Source organism: Cyclopterus lumpus, chromosome 1 (assembly GCF_009769545.1).
Source record: "Cyclopterus lumpus isolate fCycLum1 chromosome 1, fCycLum1.pri, whole genome shotgun sequence".
Lineage (NCBI taxonomy): Eukaryota > Metazoa > Chordata > Actinopteri > Perciformes > Cyclopteridae > Cyclopterus > Cyclopterus lumpus.
Window position 1 is genome coordinate 17,203,772 of NC_046966.1, and position 20,332 is coordinate 17,224,103.

Consider the following 20,332-nt stretch of genomic DNA (forward strand, 5'->3'; position numbering starts at 1 on the left):
AGGTTTGTGTGGTTTACACTAAAGATGTAGTGAAGCTGACCTTGGAGAGAGAATAACATCAAGTTTTTTGTTGTGAGCTTATAAAAGCCTGCTTTATTGTGAAATGTAAGAGAACCCCAATTGGTCACTCATAAACATATGTTTGGCATGAACATAGCCGTGATTACTTACTAACAACAGGCAGGGAGAACCTAAATCAAATTGACCTGATGTTTCTTTTTTACTTCCATTGTTCAGATCCTGCACTTGCCAGGGTGGTCTTGATCTTGTAATTACCCACTCTTTGAATTGGCTGTACTCCCCATGCTTTTTCCTGAAAAGAAAATCAATGGGTGTACCAACCAACAACTAGTTCCCTCTGGGGTTCTCATAATTCTTTACACCCTGTAGTCTGGCAGACGCAACACTTGAGGAAGCCAAAACAGATGTTCCAAGATTGAGAAAGTGAGAAAAGAGTCACGACCCCCATAGTGTTCGAGATCAGACTCAGGCAGGTGCAAATGGATTTCTTTTAATGATAGAAGTGCTGCCATGAACAAAAAACTGTGCTTAGGTGCTGCTGGATATATAGAGGCAAGATATCACCTGATTTAAACTATTAAGGGATACGACAAATAAAAGCTTCAGCTATGGCGAGGCCTTGATACATACATATAATGTAAACATTTAAATACTTGAGGTTATGCACATATTTGGCTTTTTACATATTCAGACATCACCCACCAGATGTCATGTATGTAGGCTGTTATGCAGATGTGAAGCCTTGGAAAACCAAAATCGTCTGAGCACATGTTGTCTGATTCATAACTTGTGCATGAAGTAATTGGATCTATTACTTGAATGTCCTGACTAATGTCCAGATGAACGGTCCATCTGAAATTTCTAAAGAAAAGTATTCGGACAAAACCTCGTTGGCGGTCTGCCATGTGTTTTTCTCCACTTGTTTTGGAATGTCTTCCAATGTTTCAAGAGAGATTACAAAATCTAAACTTCACGAGTATTAACACAGAAATCAATAAATATAAATACATACAATATGGACAAAAAGGAAATGCTTGAGGTTTGGCACATCAACCCGCATTCCTTTATTGTTGCATCTTAATAACCTGCCAATGATGGAAACTCTTTTTTTCTTTTTTTACTCCCTTGATGTTGGCTTATACTCAACATGTCCTTCCAGAAACACACAGGTGGCAGATAAACATAACTTTGTAGTTGTTTAATAGAAATAGAACAACATGAGACAAATAGCACAGATGGGTGGATCAGGCTGGAGTTGTATGAGAACATACACAACAATCAAACAAACACACAGACAAATTGCATCCACACAATAACTTATAGAGCGGACAAACATAAGGAGTCGGGACAATTCAATCAACTGGCATCTGAGCTAAAATGACACCCCTTTGTGGAATTGTTGGAAATGCCAGTTTATTTTCTTAGATTTTAACTAAAAAAAAGCTTTCTCTAATTGTCCCTTCACTGGGATGTTTGCCCTCAACAGCAGAATGATGTTTGTGCAGAGTTTGACACGAGAAGGCTGTTTTCATATTCATCTGCTGAAGGAGGAACGTTTATCTGTGCTCATCTTAAATCTGAGTTTAACATGTGTATATACCAGCATGAATTGTGAGGTCACATTTGGAAGCCAATCATAGTCCAATATACACCGTACACGAGTGTGATGTGGAAACTTGATCCTCTAGTTCACATATGCAGCAGACATCCGGCATCCCTGGCAGTTCAACTTTTCAAAACAAAACACAATTTCTTCAAATGTCCTTTTTAATTGAATGTTTACATCATTCTTTCAACACCACACAATGTAATTGTTCTACATATGAGACAAAAAGCAATAAGAGGAAAGCGGTTGCCCAGAAATGTATGTCACTGTCCCGCTTCTGTAATCAAGCTCCAGCACATTGCATATTTAGTTGCTGTTGAAATACAATGAAGAAGTGATTGCAGATGACCTCTTTGTAGACAGATTTAGGTGCATATGACGTAAACACAGTGAGGGCAGCTTCAGTTGTATTTACTGCAATGACCACTGTGGTAATGTTTGATTGAATTAGGACAAACCAATATTACCCCCCACTTGATGTCTTACGCTGCTCTGTTAGGATTCAGCAGTAAGAATGACAATATAAAATAGTCAATAAAATGTTTTAAAAAACTGTAAATCATTTCAACCACAAGAGGACCTTCAGCATTCAGTCAAATATGAGCAAAACATATTAGGATGATGAGTCCAGCAGTATGAGAGATTAGCAGACAGACACAGAGAAGCACAGAGACAAACAACATAATACATAATCTATTGGCAGAAAGTACCACGATCCAACTGCCAGTGGGGCTATGGGGCACATGGGAGACGAGGGCCCCTCACATTATAGTTTGGCAGAAATAAGCTTACTATTAAGGCAGAGCTACACATTTTCACAAAATAAAAAAGTTATACTGCATGTTAATTACTGTAGGTTTATGCTCAAGTACTTAAGTTGACCTTATTGTGACTGAATAATTGCAGATCTTTGTTTGTTTATTAATCGGACAGCAACTAATGACCATTGGTGGGATGTAACTAAGTACATTTACTTTGTACTGTACTTGCTAATCTTGTACTTGGAAATAAATATTCAGTGAAACCCAAGAATCTCCAAAGGTGTTCATTTTAAAATTTGACTTATTCGCTAATAAATGTTACATATATATACATTTTAAGTGTTGTATAAGGCTTAAAACATGATCCTACTACTTAAGCAGAATACACCATTTAAAAGCCCTCTTGGATCAACTGGAAAATTCATCATTACAAATTGCTGTTTTTTTTAGAGCTCATGAAAAGTTGACTTTTTAGAGATACTTGGTTCCAACAACACATATGATGGATCTTATAGAATATGATACATTGCTGTAGATCCAATTATATGACATTATAAAAAAAAGATGCAATTAAAACATCTACAGCAGCAACATGCACTATACCCAGTTATGCGGCAAAAGAAAAAACAAACAAAAACATCAGGGACCATCTTCCTGCAGCACGAGTACCTTTAATACTTTTACTTTTTGATACTTTGTTGATGATACTTATTAAGAAAAGAAAGATTTTGAATACTTTATTGTATTTACAATGGAGTATTTTCACAGTGTGATATTGGTACTTTAACTTAAAGAGTACTTCTTCGACCATTGCTAATGACATAGCAACTGATTGTCTATTGTACTTGGTCCAGCAGTGACTTGATAGAAATAGTCATATAAATAGTTGCATTTTGTTACCCACCCTCACAAAAAAAAGAAGAATGCTTGCTCCAAATGTTGCTTTTGCTAGTGACTCACAGATCGTACAACGTGTGATGGTTGAGGATAAACAAAAGGTCTGCTGAGTATTGAAATTATATGTTGGTTTGCAGAGAAAGATGAAGAGCCACAGTGGGAATTGGGAGAATTTAAAGTGCTGTATTAGTTGATGGAAGGAATATCATGATATTCAGAGAATAATAACTGATATGTCATGACATGACAAGCTTTCTCTAAATGACACTATTACACACGCAGTGATATTTCCATTATGGACGAATGCAACTGTTTAATGTCAGTGGAGCGTGACAAAGAGCAGTGGTTGACCAGGCAGAGGTCCAGGGATTGAGAGTTGGCAGAGACTTAATCTTTTTGGATAACCTCTGATCAAAAAAAGGAAAAAAATATTTTTTTTCTTGGACCATGCAAAGAGAGGTCATGGAAAATAATAACTGTGAACGGTGCTGCAAAGATATAATCAAAACGTTGCCAGTTGTAATGATTACTTTAATGTTAGCAGACTGCAGATTTACAATAGATATAGAAGATTTAAAAAAAGAAGCCTTCAGGCTGAGATATTATTTTATATCTGATATAGCTCTGGCTGATTCTATTAATTTATAATAGCCCTTAGTACATTAATGTACTCTCTGGATGATGACAATAGGCTATGACCCAAAAGGGCTTCAAGGGAAGTTTCTTACTCACAAATTGAGTAACATATTTTCATTTTCAGGGAGCATATTCTTTGACATGTAATATAAGCCTCAGACTTACATGTTACTCCTTTGAGTATACTTTGATTATTTACAAATCATGCTACTTCACACTCCACTACATTTCAGAGGGGAAACGTATGGAAAGATAACATTTCAGATTAAGATTTTACATTAAAAACATTTGATATGCTTCTATAAAAAGAAGAAAATGTTTAAGAATAAATCAATGGTTCCCAATCATTTTTAGTTTGTGACCATTTACAAAAATGTCATTGTCCCTTTTCACATTTCAGAAGTTGTTAATATTTCCACCAAAGAGTGATTTCCCCTCTAGACTTCTCAGATGGTTTTGTTTAAAGACGTTAAAGTATCTATTATTTGGCCAACAAGCAAATATTAGAGAACATTTAATTTATTCTTCTTCCCTACCCCATTAATCCCCTCATGACCCCCAGGTCAGCGATCAACAGACTAAGCTACAAAACAATAATAAAACCGTCATGATAATAAAGTTTATAAAAAAATAACTGCACATCAACCAGCTATAACAGTAAAATACTATTACACATTTATGCATTATTATTAATAATATAATGGATAATAACATAACACAGTCAGAGGCATTCTGGGCATTTACTTAAGTAATATATTGACTAATTGAGTATTTTTACATTGTTGCACGGGTACTTTAAACAATCTGTGTACCACTGTAAAATACAGATATCATTTTTAAAATGCCATTGTGGTTTTGGATGGAGTAGTGTCTACATTATTCTTTTATTCCACTTATTCCTGTAGAACAATATTACTGCTGTAATCAGGTCATAATCGCACGGCAAATCCCTGAACTTTGGGTCGCATGCAGACTGAAGAAAAGATTGAGAACGACAGACCCCGTGTCAGAACGGAGAAATATCGGCAAACATCCAACCACAGGTTTCCTCTGGTCAACCCAACTTTCTTCATTATATTTAATAATTTCCCCCTAACTTGGCTCAGGATGATAATTAGTTTTTAAAGAAAGAGAGATTGAAAAAGCCATATTTTTGCCATAAACATCATAACACCGCTGATATCATTTTCATCAGCTTGCAATAGGTTTGACAGATGCAGATGTGCATGTGATAAAGTCATGACGCCTGCTTGCTCGAGAGGACTTTCCCTCTCTGCCACAGTGAATGATATGAGCCATAAATACCCAAATTACATTTATGATCCGCACTGTGCCAACACAGGCACAAAATCAAAGCCTGAATCATTCAGCATATTTATTTAGCTGGCAACTTCATGGGCAGTCAGACCTGTCTGTGTGAACTCCTTCGTTTGTATTTACTGCTGACGCACGCTGGAAAGTGAGCCAGTGACAGTGACTCTCTCATTAGCAGGTTTCTGGTGGAGACTCCAGAGCCCGTGGGTGGCCTCGAGCTGGAGGAAAGTGCTTTCTTTCTGTATCTACCTCTTCTTTCCATCGATACCCTGAATGTACCTTTTCCAGTGTGTGAGGAGATAAAAAAAAAGTCCTCATGTTTCAGCGGTCGTCATTACTTTCAATCAAAAACACATGTGAAAAAAGACTGGACACTTGCTGGCTTGAGTTCGCTGCTGAATAATTATTGCTGCAATTACTGCATTTTGCTGACAAAGAATGTGAGGAAATTATGTATTGTGTCTCTCACCATTTTAAACCAAAAAGAGGTACTAAAATATGTATCAAAACTGAGTGTAGTAGAAAAGTGATATTGCTTCTATTTATATAATAAGGTGAAGACAAATGAGGAAAACAGACAAAGATGATGGTGTAAGGTAAACCTAGAGGAATCACACCTTTTTTTTTAAAAATACAAATATTAAACATCTGGTGAACACATTTACAAAAGAGGTCACTCCCAGATTTTCCACATAGTCTGTAAAATAAGCTTAAGACTGGAGGGAAAATGCTGTATGTATTATTAAATACTTTACAGAGGACTTGGAGAGAGAACGCACATCATATCCAGCAAGACTGCAACAAGACAGAAAATATTCTGCTGTACTGCTGTGCTCTGTTCGTAGTAGTGCCAGATGTTTATGCTAAAGAATTTGTACTTACTGATCCCAATGAGTAGGGCTTATCTAGGAATGCTGGCTACACCGTCTGTTGTGTAAGCGTATACTGACAGAAGGTCCTGGAAAATGTACCGCAAAATGCTTGTAAATCACAAACAATATTGTAGAGGACATATTGTAGCACTGTAGCAGTTTCTCTGGCCACCTAATAACATCTGGTTCGAACTGCTTTGACAACAACCTGAAAAAAGCTTGAAAGTAGCTGCATGGCACTGCTGCTAAGATTTAAGCTTTAATTGTATTCAACATGTGTGTAACCTGGAGGAAGGGGCATGAAAAGATAAACTGATAAGTGAAAGAACAAGTCCGCTGGCTGATAAATAAAACCTTATTTTGAACATAATGAGATATACTGTGGAAAACAATAGCACCACAGCAATGCTGCTGCATTTGATGTTTTTTTTGCCAATTGTAGGTTTCCTGTTGATGATGGAAAAAAGATGTCTCACTCTTGAACAAAATTAAAAACCGGGAAAGTGAAGTTGAATAATAATAATAATAATGTTCTAAAAATTGTTTTGAGTTTTGAAAGTGGCCTATCTGAGAGCTTTTCAGTTCCATGTTGCCACATTGTCTGAAGTGATCGAGGATGGTGATCACATTAAAATATGCCATTGAATAATTTCTATTCAATCATATTCCATGTGTAAGATTTAAAGGGCTATATTTTCCCTCTTCCAGGTGAGCTACGCAATACTTTTTTCCCAAAAACTTTGTTTGTTGATTTAGTCATGTATATTTACTTTATTTGAGAAAAAGTAGTAGAGTGTTTGACCAGTCAAAAGTGCAATGAACTACTGCGTTGTGGGTCCTATAAATACATATTCCTGCCAATGGTTTTGCATTATTCCACTAATCTGCGAGTGGCGGCAACATCCGAGGAAACGTAGCAATGCGCAAACAAAACACTGGGGAAGAAGATCGCTCGAAAGTAAACTTGGATGTAAACAATGCAGGTTTCCAACTTTTAAAAAATCTGCTTTTCAAATGTTTTCTGTGGATGGAAATTTATTCAGCACTTTTTTCAGACCTCAGGGATACACACAATGCATTTTGGTGAGTACACTGAATGTAAACATAACTTTGTTTGCTTACAAGAAAACTTCACAGGGCACCTTTTACAATCTGAAACCAAGTTTTCAGGGCCTTTTACAGTCATGCACATGTCATATGCAAAAGCAACAGGTGAATCAGCCCATACTTTTATGATTTGCAGCTTGTTAAATTAAGTTGTGTATGTCTTAAACAAGTCTTTTCTATTGATTAAGTGTATCATTCTAAAATAATGCATAATGTAAGCATATCTCATCTTCCTTTGGTTTTACCTCCATGTTGTACGCTATAAAAACTCAACAAAACATAACAAGCAACACAAGTACTAACCAGTCAAGTATAACAAATGATACAAAATACATTCTTTTTATTCAGTCATCATTGTAAATACACGAAACAAATCAAAAGTATTAACACAGACAATATTTAGGGAGATATAAATCTTGACACCATTTACGCAAACAATTTTGAAAATTAATGTGCTTGTTTCTCTTCTTTGAAATATCATTTTGATACATCCAGTCTGTAATAACCGTCAAAGCTATCTATGTTTTCGCCTCTGGTTTATACACGCAGCTTTTTATCATTTCAACTACATTATTTTGAATCTATCCAACTTTGTTCGTCCCATTTCATCCCTCATTACTCTTCTCACCTAGATAACTTTGCTGCAATGTTTAAGATTCATATTTTTATTATATGTACATGATATACATTGATTCTTAAATACATTTCATTGTTTCCAATCTATTTACAATATAAGAGCTTATTGATATTTTAAATGGTTACAAAATATGTGTAGTTGATGCTCTAAGAACATTAAAGCAAAAAGAGCCAAATGTGATATCATATTGAATATGTAGGTAACAAGTGAATGTTTAAAGAAGTTGTACTGAGGTGGAAAAGCATTGGTTCACCTTCAGTACCACAAAACTGCACAGTATTTCATGAGTAGAAAGTATCCAGTCATATTTGAAAAACCAAAAAATAAACAGGTCTGAGTGCCATCAACATAAAAAAATCTCCTTGAAAACATCAGGATCATGGAGCCTTTTTGTTACTTGAAATCAATCTTCTCACATCTCCATTCCTACTGGCTTTGTAAACGGAAAACATTGCCCTTCAATGGTATCCTTGAATCCTATTCATGTGATTGGAAAAGCAGAACCATTCTCTGGTCTGGTATCGAGACCACTAAGTCTAAAGCAGAGCGCTACCTCAGTGCAAACTGTTTTAACATACACAGTTGTATCACAATAGATTGCAGCTGTATCTGACAGATCAAACAAGGTTTCCACAACGGACACAATACTTCATCTCTTTTCTTGTGGCTAAAAATCAGAGCAAGAAGCTAATGTCCCAGATGAAACTCATCACTCTGATGTAAATATTGTTTCATTCTTTGGTTTAAGAGTATTATTGAAGTCCCAGGATGCTGTTACACAAGTCAAGCTCTGGAGTGAACAGTGTATGAAATAAGTTCCTCATATTATATAACTGGTATTTTGTGGGTCTGGACATTGTTACTGGTTGTAAATGTCTTGCATCGCAATAACTAAATTCCTCAATAGTTAAAACAAACACCAAGTAGAGTGAAATATAGAAATCTGACAAAACAGATAACAAGTCACGGCAGAGCCAGTAATGAAACACAGCATTACACACATCAGATCTTTGACTTTGGGGTTGGTAAAAGAATGTACTGTGCAGTAAACATATGGCTTGTCTATAAATAGTCTATCTGTCTTATTATTATAAGTTGAGGCTTGATAAAAGACTGCTATGTCTGTTGCCTCATTCTCGAAAAGGTTTACACCTATCACAGCATATACTGGCTAACTTTGTGGCTCCCTGAATGTAACATGAATGTCTAAAATGATGATCGTAGCTGTGAGCTCATTAATCCCACAAACCCATGGTGTGTGTGTGTGTGTGTGTGTGTGTGTGTGTGTGTGTGTGTGTGAGTGTGTGCGCGCGTGTGCATGTGTGTGTGCGTGCGTGTGTGTGCAGGGATGGACCACTCACAGCAAACTCCTTAAAGCAAGCCCACTCACTCTCCAAATAGCGAGCTTAAACCGACACAGTCTGTTCTTTCTCTTGTTAGTCTGTGTCTTTTACTCCTTTTAAATACAGCCACAACCCATCCTTTAAAAATCTTTCCCTGGCAGATGAAGACAGAGGCCTCGACGCCGAAAGCAGCTGCCCCTGCTTCAGATCTTCTGGCACATGTGGAGCCTGGACTTGGACGAGGAGGTGGCGTCTTTCCACACCTTGCAGGAAAGGCCCTTGGCACAGTCACAGCGCTGAAAGATTTCCAGGCCGCGAGAGCCTTTCTTCCTCTGCTTGGTGCACACCTCTCCCTGCCTCAGCACCGGCTTGCAGATTTTGGTCCAGAAATGGCGGGCGCAGCAGTAGCCCTCCGAGCAATCAGACGAGCGCAGGCAAGGGTCACCCTCGTGCCCTAACAGAGGAGGACACGAAACATAAGTGGGGAACCAGCGAAAAACACCTCTACAGACGGTACATGGATTTGACATATTGTCTGCTCAGAAAGAAATCAGAACCAAATGCTTCATGAGAGACATGAAAGACCTGGACGCAATTATAAATCATCCAGCATCTTGGGGTTTTGCTGTATAGTGCTTCGGTTAAATAAAGCACAGGAAATGTACAATTATTGTTCATTAAGCTGTTATGTTTTCCATACGGATAAGTTTATTCAACCCTTTCTTCACGTTTCAATTCAGATTGCATTATATGAGGCCACGTCCAGAGACCAAAGAAAAGCATGAAGCGTTCAACATAAAACAAGAACATTTTGCTTTTACTGTATATTAACCATACTGTCCCATCTGGTCTTGGCAGGATGTTAGCATTGCTCTCATGAATGCATAATTAGTATAATTTAGTCTTACAGTTTTTAAATGTGTATAATCTCCAGCCAAAGACTTCATCCTTTAAACCAGTTGCCCTGTATTAGTGACAAAAACACACTTTGCTTCAAGTTATTTCAAGTCCCCGGCATCAGCGTGATGGACTGCTAAGCCTGCTGCTTGTTCATTGCTTCAACACCACGGATGCTTGGTGGATTGTTTCTTAAGCAGCGACTTACATAAGGCCATTATATTACGATAATGTTTAAGGAGAGGGAGTGAGTCAAGCACAAATAAAAGTAAATGGTCTTATTTAAAGCAACTTTATTTTTTAGCATTGCAGCCTGCTGTTTGAGGGTGCACTTAGAGTGGAGTAATTTAAGTGTCTCATTAAACAAATTGCTTTATGGATAGGCCCTTACATTGACTTAAATCAGGTGACATGAACACTAAGCAGGGGGCTCAGAGAGTTATTAGCTATAATCATGCCAAACCTGCATTCTGTGGTTTTCACTTGTGTATCACACAAGTGTGTGTGCTGTCAATGACAGGGTTTGTATGTCTTTATAGGTGCAGAAACAGCAGGGCATTGTGGTTTCTTCTAGGCTCCCCATGCTCAACTTTAGGCTCACAGACACTGACACATGAGCAGAGGGGTAATTATCAACATAGTTTGTGGATTGGCGTCGCCCATGAACTTTGTAGGACATGCAGACAGTGAACAACAGAGAGATTCTGCCAGCGACAGCAGGAAAGCTGAGAAACAAAACAACAGTGACAGTGTTTACAGAGAGCAGGGTTACCAGTGGACATGTTTTAAACATAAGCTAACCTTTGAGAGAATGCTTTGCATGTGCCTTCCCACTCTTCCTCCAGCTGTGGTCTTTGGTGGAGAGTTTATTATGTTCGTCTAAAGCGGAGATGTGAGGCGAGAGCACACTCTCAGAGATAGGGACACACATATCTGCAGGCAGAATAAAGAGGTCAAACATGGCAGAAAACAATGGAAACTTTACTTTGTCAAGAAACAAGCCAACGTAAGACATTGTTCAACCTGGTGGGCAACAAGTTAAAAGATCAGATCAATATGGCAGTATAGCTTATTGATTGATAAATTAGGCTTTACAGTAGAACTAACTGCAAAAATGTTGGTAAACTATGTCAATGAAAATGTAGACAAAGCCTCTGCTCAAACTGTGACCACTGATTTCTAAACGATTGGCATTAATTGAAAACAGTTCAAAAATAGGATTCTGTCTGAAAGCATGTGTTGACCATTATTTAAATGTCCTGGCTCCTTCACTAACTCTCTGGGCTAAATACTGTACACGTCATTGTTTCCAGAATGTCTGCATTAGGCAAGGAATCTCATTTCTGAATTGTATCCTGCAGCCACAACATGACTGAAACTAGCATGTGCTGGAAGCGTGTTTGTGTCAGACACGTACAGTTACTGCATCGGTTCCCAGGGCAGCACATGGCATCTCGATGGCAGCGCTTCTTCCGCTTGCGGCAGGTGAGGCAGCGAGAGGGAGCTTGTTGAGGGCTGTGGCAGTAGCTTCCCACGCTGCACTCCTTATCATTGCTGCATGGAGACACCTGCTGAGGGAATACATGCGTTTACTCAATCAATTTTACTCGATATATAAAAAGATCCCGCAAAAAACAAGCACACTTTTATCATTTTACTTGAAAAAAGACTTAATTAACAGCTCTCATCAAAGCTAAACACCTGAATCTAGAAAACACTTTGTGTGATGGTGTGGTGCCTGTGGAGGGCAGTTTCAACAGGCTGTACAGCGCTCTAACCCAGTGAGACACTTGACTACGTGTACAATGTGGTGCAAGATTGTCGGTTAGAATCAAACACTGCAGTGCAATGTCGGAGCCAATATGGTTGCAGTTCCTCCGCCCACCTGCTCATATTACCTCAAAGGTGCATGTCAGAAGGTGCAGTCATGTTTTATGTAATTTATGTGGCTTTACAGTGCCAAGCACAAGCAAGTCTGATTCAAACGCTCAAATACCCTTTTTGTGAATTATACAGAAAATGCTGCCTCTTATATTTGCCTTTGATGTACATTACATATTACATTACATAGCATTTAGCTGACGCTTTTATCCAAACCGACTTACAATAAGTGCATTCAAACATGAGTACAAACTCAGAACAACAAGAATGTACTTGCCTGAGGGGGATAAAACAATATGAAACACACACGCACACGTCTGTCTGTGCCATCAGTAACAAATTCCCTTAATTGCATCATTCAGACTGGCCCCAATGGCCCGTTACCACCTTGATCCTGTCAAATCTGTTCAACATCTAACGTCTTGAAACAGTCCCTTTTTATTGGGGAGTGGATATTCTTGTAAAGGCAAACCAACGTGTTATCTCCATCCAAGGGAATTTAATTAGATGGGGCATACAGTTGTTGGTGGTGTGTTCTCTCCCACACAAGGACATTGGCTATGTTCACAACATTTCTCCCAGATAATCAGAGTGCTGAGTTGCACAGGACACCATGGTTAAAGAGAAGGAACGCGGTGGATTTTGTTTGGTCACAACCCTGCAAACCTCAACGTACGCAGACATAACACAGTAACTGCATTCCTTCTAATTCCATTCTATACACGGCGCACCACAGCACCCTGCACGTCAGGTTAAAATTGTAGCAGTTAACAAGCCAAATAAAACCCATGTTATGCTCAGGTTAGAGGTATTTGGAGAGACTCTATCTCCAGAAAAGAAAACATAGTTCGACCAAGAACAAGAGCTGATGAAAACCCAACTAAAGCCTAACTTAAATGAGGACATATGTTGTTCTCTGTGGTTGAACTCACTACAATTGTATAGGACAACATATTTAATGGATTAACATCTCTCCCACGTGTGTGGTCATTTGTTTCAGGTCCCAGACAATAGAGTTGTTCCAAACCAAGAGAGACCACTTCAGTTTCTCTCAATTTCTTCAAAAGTGTTCAGAGGCTTAATGAGTCTACAGACATAATTGTGGGGCAATTACTGTAGCTAATCATACTCCTTCATAGTCAATCTGTCATTGCTTGTGCTTTAGTGTTTTTGTGTTTACACTGAAAGGTTGAGACATATTCTGTGGTTCAGCAAAGCACACACAATAACTTTAAGTCTTTTCCACGAGTGCAGTAAAATGACCACCTTAAAACACAACACGGCAGCGAGAAGTACAATTAAAGCCACACTTACTTTTTCCATAACAATTGTACACACCAATGGGAAAATGTACTGGTACTTGATTTAATTCCCTACACATGCAAGTCCTGTCCCCATCAGACTTGGAGCAGGAGCAAAGGACGTTGTCGTAAATTGTTTTCACAAATCTAATTAACTCCCCAGTCCAAATGAAATGATGTTACACATTTGCACCACATTCATCAAGAGAGAGGGACATTTTTAAGAGCTGCAGGGAAGCATCATTTCTCTGGCTCAAGCCCATATCCGTTGGGCAAGACATAATAAAGTTTAAGTCACTGTTTCTTAAATTGCTCCACATCGTTATATTATTTTATGCTACTCTCCTTTGATTCACTATGGTTATTAAGATGAATGGACACATTCAAATATGCAGGTCAGTCAAAATTAGCAGAATATGTACGGATTGTAAATGTTGTCCAGTGTAGACCGACATTAGAACAACATGTTTGGCTGGCACACCACCACCAGCACCACAACCACATTTAGCTGGCATTGCTCTGACAGATCTGATTTAGTGTGGCTTACCACTGACAAACATGGAACAATAAACATGGGAATAAACAAGAGAGGTTTGAATCAGAGTAAAGTCATTTTAGCCAAAATAAATAGCAAACTCCTTTTGGGGTATTAAGGTCAGCAGAAATGGACTGCCATGCCCAAAAGAACAGGCACATATGAATGTACTCCACATGCTAAAATCAACTCAACAATCAATATTTCAGCACATTAGAAGTTGTTACCCGACAACGTGCTTTTGTTCTAGAAAGTGAATGAGATTAGACTTGCTGGACAGATGCCATACTGACTTTCTCAGCCTGGAAACACATGGAGGCAATGATAGACGTAGAAAAATGAGCAGGAATATTAAACTGAATCCTCATCCATCATTATGACCGAATCCCACAATGCAGATGCTTAATGTGTTGATGAAAGTAACAAAGTTTGATGGATTCCAAATATTTCTTAATTACTACTGTCTCCAAAACTGTTCTCAGAATATTCGAAGGCTTTGCTTCAAAAGGTACGCTCCACTAATTGTACACATGAAGACCAGTTTGCTTGTCGGAGGGAGAACTATTCAGTTGTAGAGACTACTGGAGAAATTAAAATCTGAGAAAATAATGGTGATTAAGAGTTGTTTTGGCTTCGGCATTAGGGAAATTCTTATAACGGAGTATGAAGGTAGAGTACAGAAGCATTAGCCTAGCTTAGCATAAAGACTGGAAGCAGAGGAAACAGCTAACCTAGCTAAGCTTGTGTGTTAATTAGTTAGCTTTGGGGGGGGCTGTAGTGTATTTTTGATTTTTGGAAAAGCCGGGGCTAACTCTGTATGCCAAGCTAAACTCATCTTGAATCTTAAAGTCCACTTTGTCCTCATCTCACAGTCTGCCTCAAGTGAACGAGTTTGCTAAACAAAGAAAGAACATCAAGATATTATTTCCAAAGTCAATAATTCACCTTTATCCTCATCAGTTTGTGTCAACTGCTTGCTCAGGGAAGTATTTACATCGCCACTGACTATAGTATAATAACCACAGTTGAGGAGGGAAATATGTTCTGAAGAGAAGTTAAAGAAAGTTTTTTTCCCCTGACATGAAAAATGTGCTGTTATCTAAATATGAAAATAAATGGGCAGGGCCACGGGTAGCAGTACTTCATACTACCTGCTCTGTCTTTCTGGCCAGAGGCTTGGATCGATTACAGTGCATAGTGCATGTGCAGGGGGAGCGAGGTGGAAGAAGAAGAAGAAGCAAAGGGCTCACCTCCTCCATCTAGACTCAAACCGCAAGACAGCCCTTTGAAACCCAATGATACAAGGCATACCCCCAAATCACGGCTGATAATCTCGCCTTATCTAGTCATGTTTTAAATCACCTCATACGCAACTTCTGAGGGATGGGGTTTCATTTGGATGCATCTCATTTATCTCACATCTTTCTGTTGCTCCCTTATTTTTCCCTCGACAGCCTTCACACATAAAAGCGCAGCCTTGGGTCCTGCGGAGGAAGCGGGTTGAAAACTGTGTACTCTGCAGCCTCTCTTGGTATGCTGGTGAGATGATAAAGAAAGAGACAGACAGAAAGCCATAAGGGAAGCCCCCGGCCCTGTCTCGTGCAGCTCTCGTGCTGGTTAAGCATTGTGGCTTTGAAGAAGAACCTTAAATGTGCAGGAGCAACAATCTACAAGGGATTTACTGCCGGATATACAGGGCTTTGAACCATCCACCCTGGTCTTTGGGTCCCTTATTTACCTTAGTAGAGTCATTTCAAAGTGCTGATATAATTTCATACAAGTGCACTGTAATGTATTAAAAAAAAAAACACGCACACAATATTTTCTCTAGTGTTTAGTTTGAGTCTGAAGGTTGCATATTTAGGGACGTTATAAAAAGTGCTGGGATCAGTGGGGTTGAACTTTATGTTTCATATTGTGAAGAAAAACAACGCCCTTTTACAACGTGTTTTTTTCAGAAACGTCCTATTGACTTACTGAAAAACAGCAACATCTCCCCACAATAAGTAAAAAGTAATATAACAGTTATATTGGTTCATTGTTTAATAGTGTACCCCCTGTAACCATGACGATCACGTACCCTTCACCTCAATAAAAGTACTTATTTTAGCCCAAATCTTGATCTTTCCCAACCATCAAAAACAGAATTATGTTTTGGAACAGTTTCTGCATTTGCCAAAGTGCACCTTTTTTAACTATGGAGCAAGATGTCTTTCGATGCAAATGTTAAATAAATTGTAAAAGTAAATACATTTCAGGGCACCCCCTAATAATTGTCATATAGTCCCTTACTGTTTGTATGAAGGGACACTGCTGAGAATTAGGAGCAGTTCGCACATGCTGTACTTCCATTGTAGGATTCTTCACACTCTTGGAACACATCCACACTTTTTGAGCTCCATGTCGTGATTGCACTTGACCTTCAGAAATCAGGCATATAACATGAAACTGTGAATGGTGTTAATGAGTGGCAGGGGGCCTTATAGAGCCAAATAAACGATGTCACTGAATAAACAAACTTCATATGCCCTGAAAGCACAGACAGCCGGTATCGGATAACATAGGGATGGCTGCACACAAGTCACTCGTACAAACCATGTCTTCAAACACAGCTTGGCGTCTTTCATCACTCAAAACACATGTGTTTATGGGCACGTCTCTTTGAGTGCTGGAATCCAAAGTCTCCAAAAACTAGACCTTTCTTAAGTTAAGTATACATTCTGGGTTGATCTTATTCATCGGACACGAGGAGAGCCACAGACAGCGTACATGACTGCTCTCTTCAAAGACTATCAAAGGAAAGCGGCAAAAGTCTTGATGGTAATCTAGGAGGTGCTGCTCGACGATGTGTAATCCTGTGGAATGAGAGGTGCACGGTTCTCTTCTCTCATTGACAGTTCCAATTCAGTAAAGAAGGTTTCCACAGGAGACCCCTAATGGCTCCAGTGCAGTGCCCTCACAGCACCCAAGGGACCCACAGACCGGAAAAGCCACAGGACAAGAGACTGAAGCACAAACTGAGCCGAGCGCTAACAAGCACTCGCACCTCTTTTCTCAGCTCATTAGGATCACTAAACGCTCATTTTAGGTTAGAGAAAGAAAGAGAAAGGACGTGGCTCCACTTTTACGGGCAGAGCCCTCAGAGATCGCTTGTTAAAGTAATCTCTGTGTTGAATTAATTAAAGCAACTAGTTAAGGCTGACTGACAGGCTGCTGATGTTTTACAGACACGTACCACATGAATGCCGCCACGCTGTCGGTTCCCTTGTGGGTTCAGAGGTTACAGTGGTGAGCAGCGCCTTCCCGTGCTATTCATTTCTGTTGGTTCTCTTCCAAGGAGCCAACAGTGCCACCCAAGAGTGCTGGCTGTCAAGGTCTACATTTTGGTTTTCTCAGATTTACTGATGTGAAAAAGGTCAGACGACGATAAAAACACTAAAGCGCCGAGGTAGAGCCAAAACCCGACCCTGGTTTGTGTGCGGATTATGTGAGTTTCATCGCCACACGATGTGAGCAGCTACAGGAAATAAAAGCACATTAAGCTGTCATATAAGGCTCCGAGCAGCGTTTCTAATCTGATGGATAAAACCCAAAATGACACCCTTGTTTCCTGCTGCAGCGGCTTGTCTCCACAGGGCGGGAGGACTCTCTCCCTCGATCATTTGCTATTTGAAAGTCAACAACTGAAGGTGATTTTTTGGGGGGGATATTTCATCAAAATCTAATCTTTAACTGTAAGAGAACGATCTGCCTTACATCATGTAAAAGGTGGTAAAAAAAATTGGTGATATTATCACTCACATAGCTAGCAATCTCACACACACTGACATCCTGAACGAATCCTACAGAGGTGTGATAATCTGCCAACTATTCCTCACCAATTGTAACAAACTCAGCACCTTCACCATAAATCAACTTGCAGGATATCGTCTCGGAGGTTTCCCATAATGCAGATGCGGGAGGAAGAATTTGAGTTCATGCATGCCCACTTTCCAAATGTACACCCAAGCTTTAAATCAGCAGTAATTCACTTCACAATTGCAGACTACGATGAAAATATGTTGGGGTGCCTGCTGGGAACCACTTCAGAAAGAAAATGACTCAGTAATGGGCTGTTTTGTGCAATGCAACCTGTTTCAGGGCATTTATCATCATTTTTAAAATCTAAGGTAGAGTAATTGCAGTTATATACTCCCTGTGATCACTCCTAGACTAAATAGACACAACACTTTTTCATTACAGCCTTGTGAAGATGGCTGACTTGCTATCTGTGATTTATTTATTTGATTTAAGTCCCTATTTATTTGTTTTATTTGTCTTTGAGTATTATGAAAAGTGCTATATAAATTAAATGCATTATTATCCATCCATCCATCCATTTTCAATACCGCTTATCCTCATTAGGGTCGCGGGGGCGCTGGAGCCTATCCCAGCTGACATAGGGCGAAGGCAGGGGACACCCTGGACAGGCCGCCAGTCCATCGAGGATGCATTATTATTATTATTATTATTATTATTATTCTGCTTATAAATTGCCACTGTATGATGAGATGCATGAAGATCAATGCTGTTTGCATGCCAGCGTCAAGCAATATATCTGGCTAATGCTGAGCTGTGGCTGTTACTTTACACATAATGTGTGACGCTGGCATGCAATATATATATATATTCCCTACTGCTATAAAGGCCATTAGCCATCTTCATTTGGACACCCAGCACCGTGACATTTTACTTTTGCAACCGTATGGTGGTCTCTGCGCACACATATTGTTTCCCCTCAGTCGACTCTTCCAAACCGCTCCAGATTATTGGAATGGCACAGATGTAAGCAGGCGTTCAAATTGAGGTCTGGCAGAGTATAGCTTGAGGTTGGAGAAAGTGGCTTTTTCATAATGTTGCTGCCTGAGCTGGATGTCAAGGAGCTGCTCTCAGCACTACGCAGCTCACAGATATCCAACACTATCACTATACTGCAAGTGATATTACAGACAGCTGAGCAGGCCAAATGTAAACAAGAGTTAAGGGTGAGACGTCAGGCAAAAAAAGAGTGATTAGCTGTTTCAGTGAGCTGCTGGAGATGTGGCAGTGCCATCTGCTGCTCAAAAAGATACTCCGATCTCAACACAATAAGACTCAATTAAAAAGTACTTAGTGGTAATGGGAAATGAAGTATTGCTGGCATTTGTCAGTGTCTGTTTTCCTCTTCAACCCACCCAAAAATATCCACTTCAAACGTTGCTTTCTTGGCCAAGCATTACACATCTACAACTCTAATTTCGCACTTGATAAAACCTGTAATGTTCACAACTTTTAACGTTTGCCAAAATGAAACTTGCCAAATGTTCAACATTTTTGATCCCGTGTTTGTTCTCAAACTATATGTGGCACTTTGTTGAAACAGCAGGAATTGATAACTTTTTGAGTGGGTATTAAGTGGTTGGTAAGAGTATCCCTCAGGGGCCCACCAGTAAGAATCTCATAATCCCGGCAAGCGTCTGGGCCACTTTAATGACACTAAGACCCAGACAGAAAATTACCCCAAGTGTTAACTTTTTCTCACATTTCTGCTGGCATTAATGATTTATCGTCGAAGTGCGCTGCACCCGACTGTGGCGTCAGGTCTGAAAGGCAATTAGGGTTTATGAGTGGTCCAATCCCTGCAATTTCCAATAACGATTCCCACGTGAGAGAGCTCTTTTAAGGCATTGGGCTATTTTATCATCGCACCTCAAGATACTTCGTCGACACAGGTTTTGAGACGTACCGCACAATTGCGCACGCTTATCTTGATCAAAGGCACCCTTATTATGTAAAAGACGGTTATTTGTCCTTGTTACGCTTATTAGAGTGACTTTACACTACGTTTGGAATCGTACAATTATTATTACCACGAATAATACGTGGCTATAATCTTTCAACCCAATGTCAGGCTTTGCGCAAATGTAGGTCTGGCATATTCATTTATGTCCGCATGATAATGAAATGAATGAAATTACCTGAGCACGGATGTTGTATTTCTTGGTGATGCCGATGTGGACCGTTTCGGAGCGGTTTGGAGCGGGTGTAGGTGTCCCTCCCAACAGAGCTGGCTTGATTAAATTCGCCTTTGGGCGCGCCTCTGATACCAGAGTTTTCCCCGTCTTCAGTGTAGCGACGAGAAACAGCACTGCACAGCATCTATTCCAAGTGAAGACGAGCATCCTTGAACTAAAAAAAAAAAAAATCTGATATACGAAAAAGAAAAAGATCACTTGAATAACTTTAACTTTGTGGCGCAAAAAAAATGAAGCTTCTCATCGAAAAGTGTGCGCACTGTCAGTGTCCATGCGTCACGCTTACGATACAGAGAGTAATGATGGGGCCACTATTTTTGCTCCTGAAAATCATATATTCAGAAGAATGACTGCCATCGACACAGATATCTGGGGGGAAAAACCACACAGAGCCCAGTGTGGAAGCGAAACAATGAAGAAGTGAATCTGTGAAAATGCGGATGCTCTGAAGGTCAGAGAGAAACTTGACAA

The 20,332-nt window shown here is 39.5% G+C and overlaps 1 protein-coding gene across 1 annotated transcript; it reads right to left on the reverse strand.

The window, feature by feature from the left end:
* Positions 1-9,138: 9,138 nt before the first annotated feature.
* dkk2 (dickkopf WNT signaling pathway inhibitor 2) lies at positions 9,139-20,008 on the reverse strand. The gene is made up of 4 exons (XM_034538256.1): positions 19,805-20,008; positions 11,509-11,659; positions 10,893-11,024; positions 9,139-9,648 (listed from the first exon to the last, which is right to left on the reverse strand). Exons 1-4 carry the CDS (start codon positions 20,006-20,008, stop codon positions 9,398-9,400), a joined length of 738 nt encoding a protein of 245 aa, XP_034394147.1. The 3' UTR covers positions 9,139-9,397.
* Between the last annotated feature and the right edge of the window lie 324 nt (positions 20,009-20,332).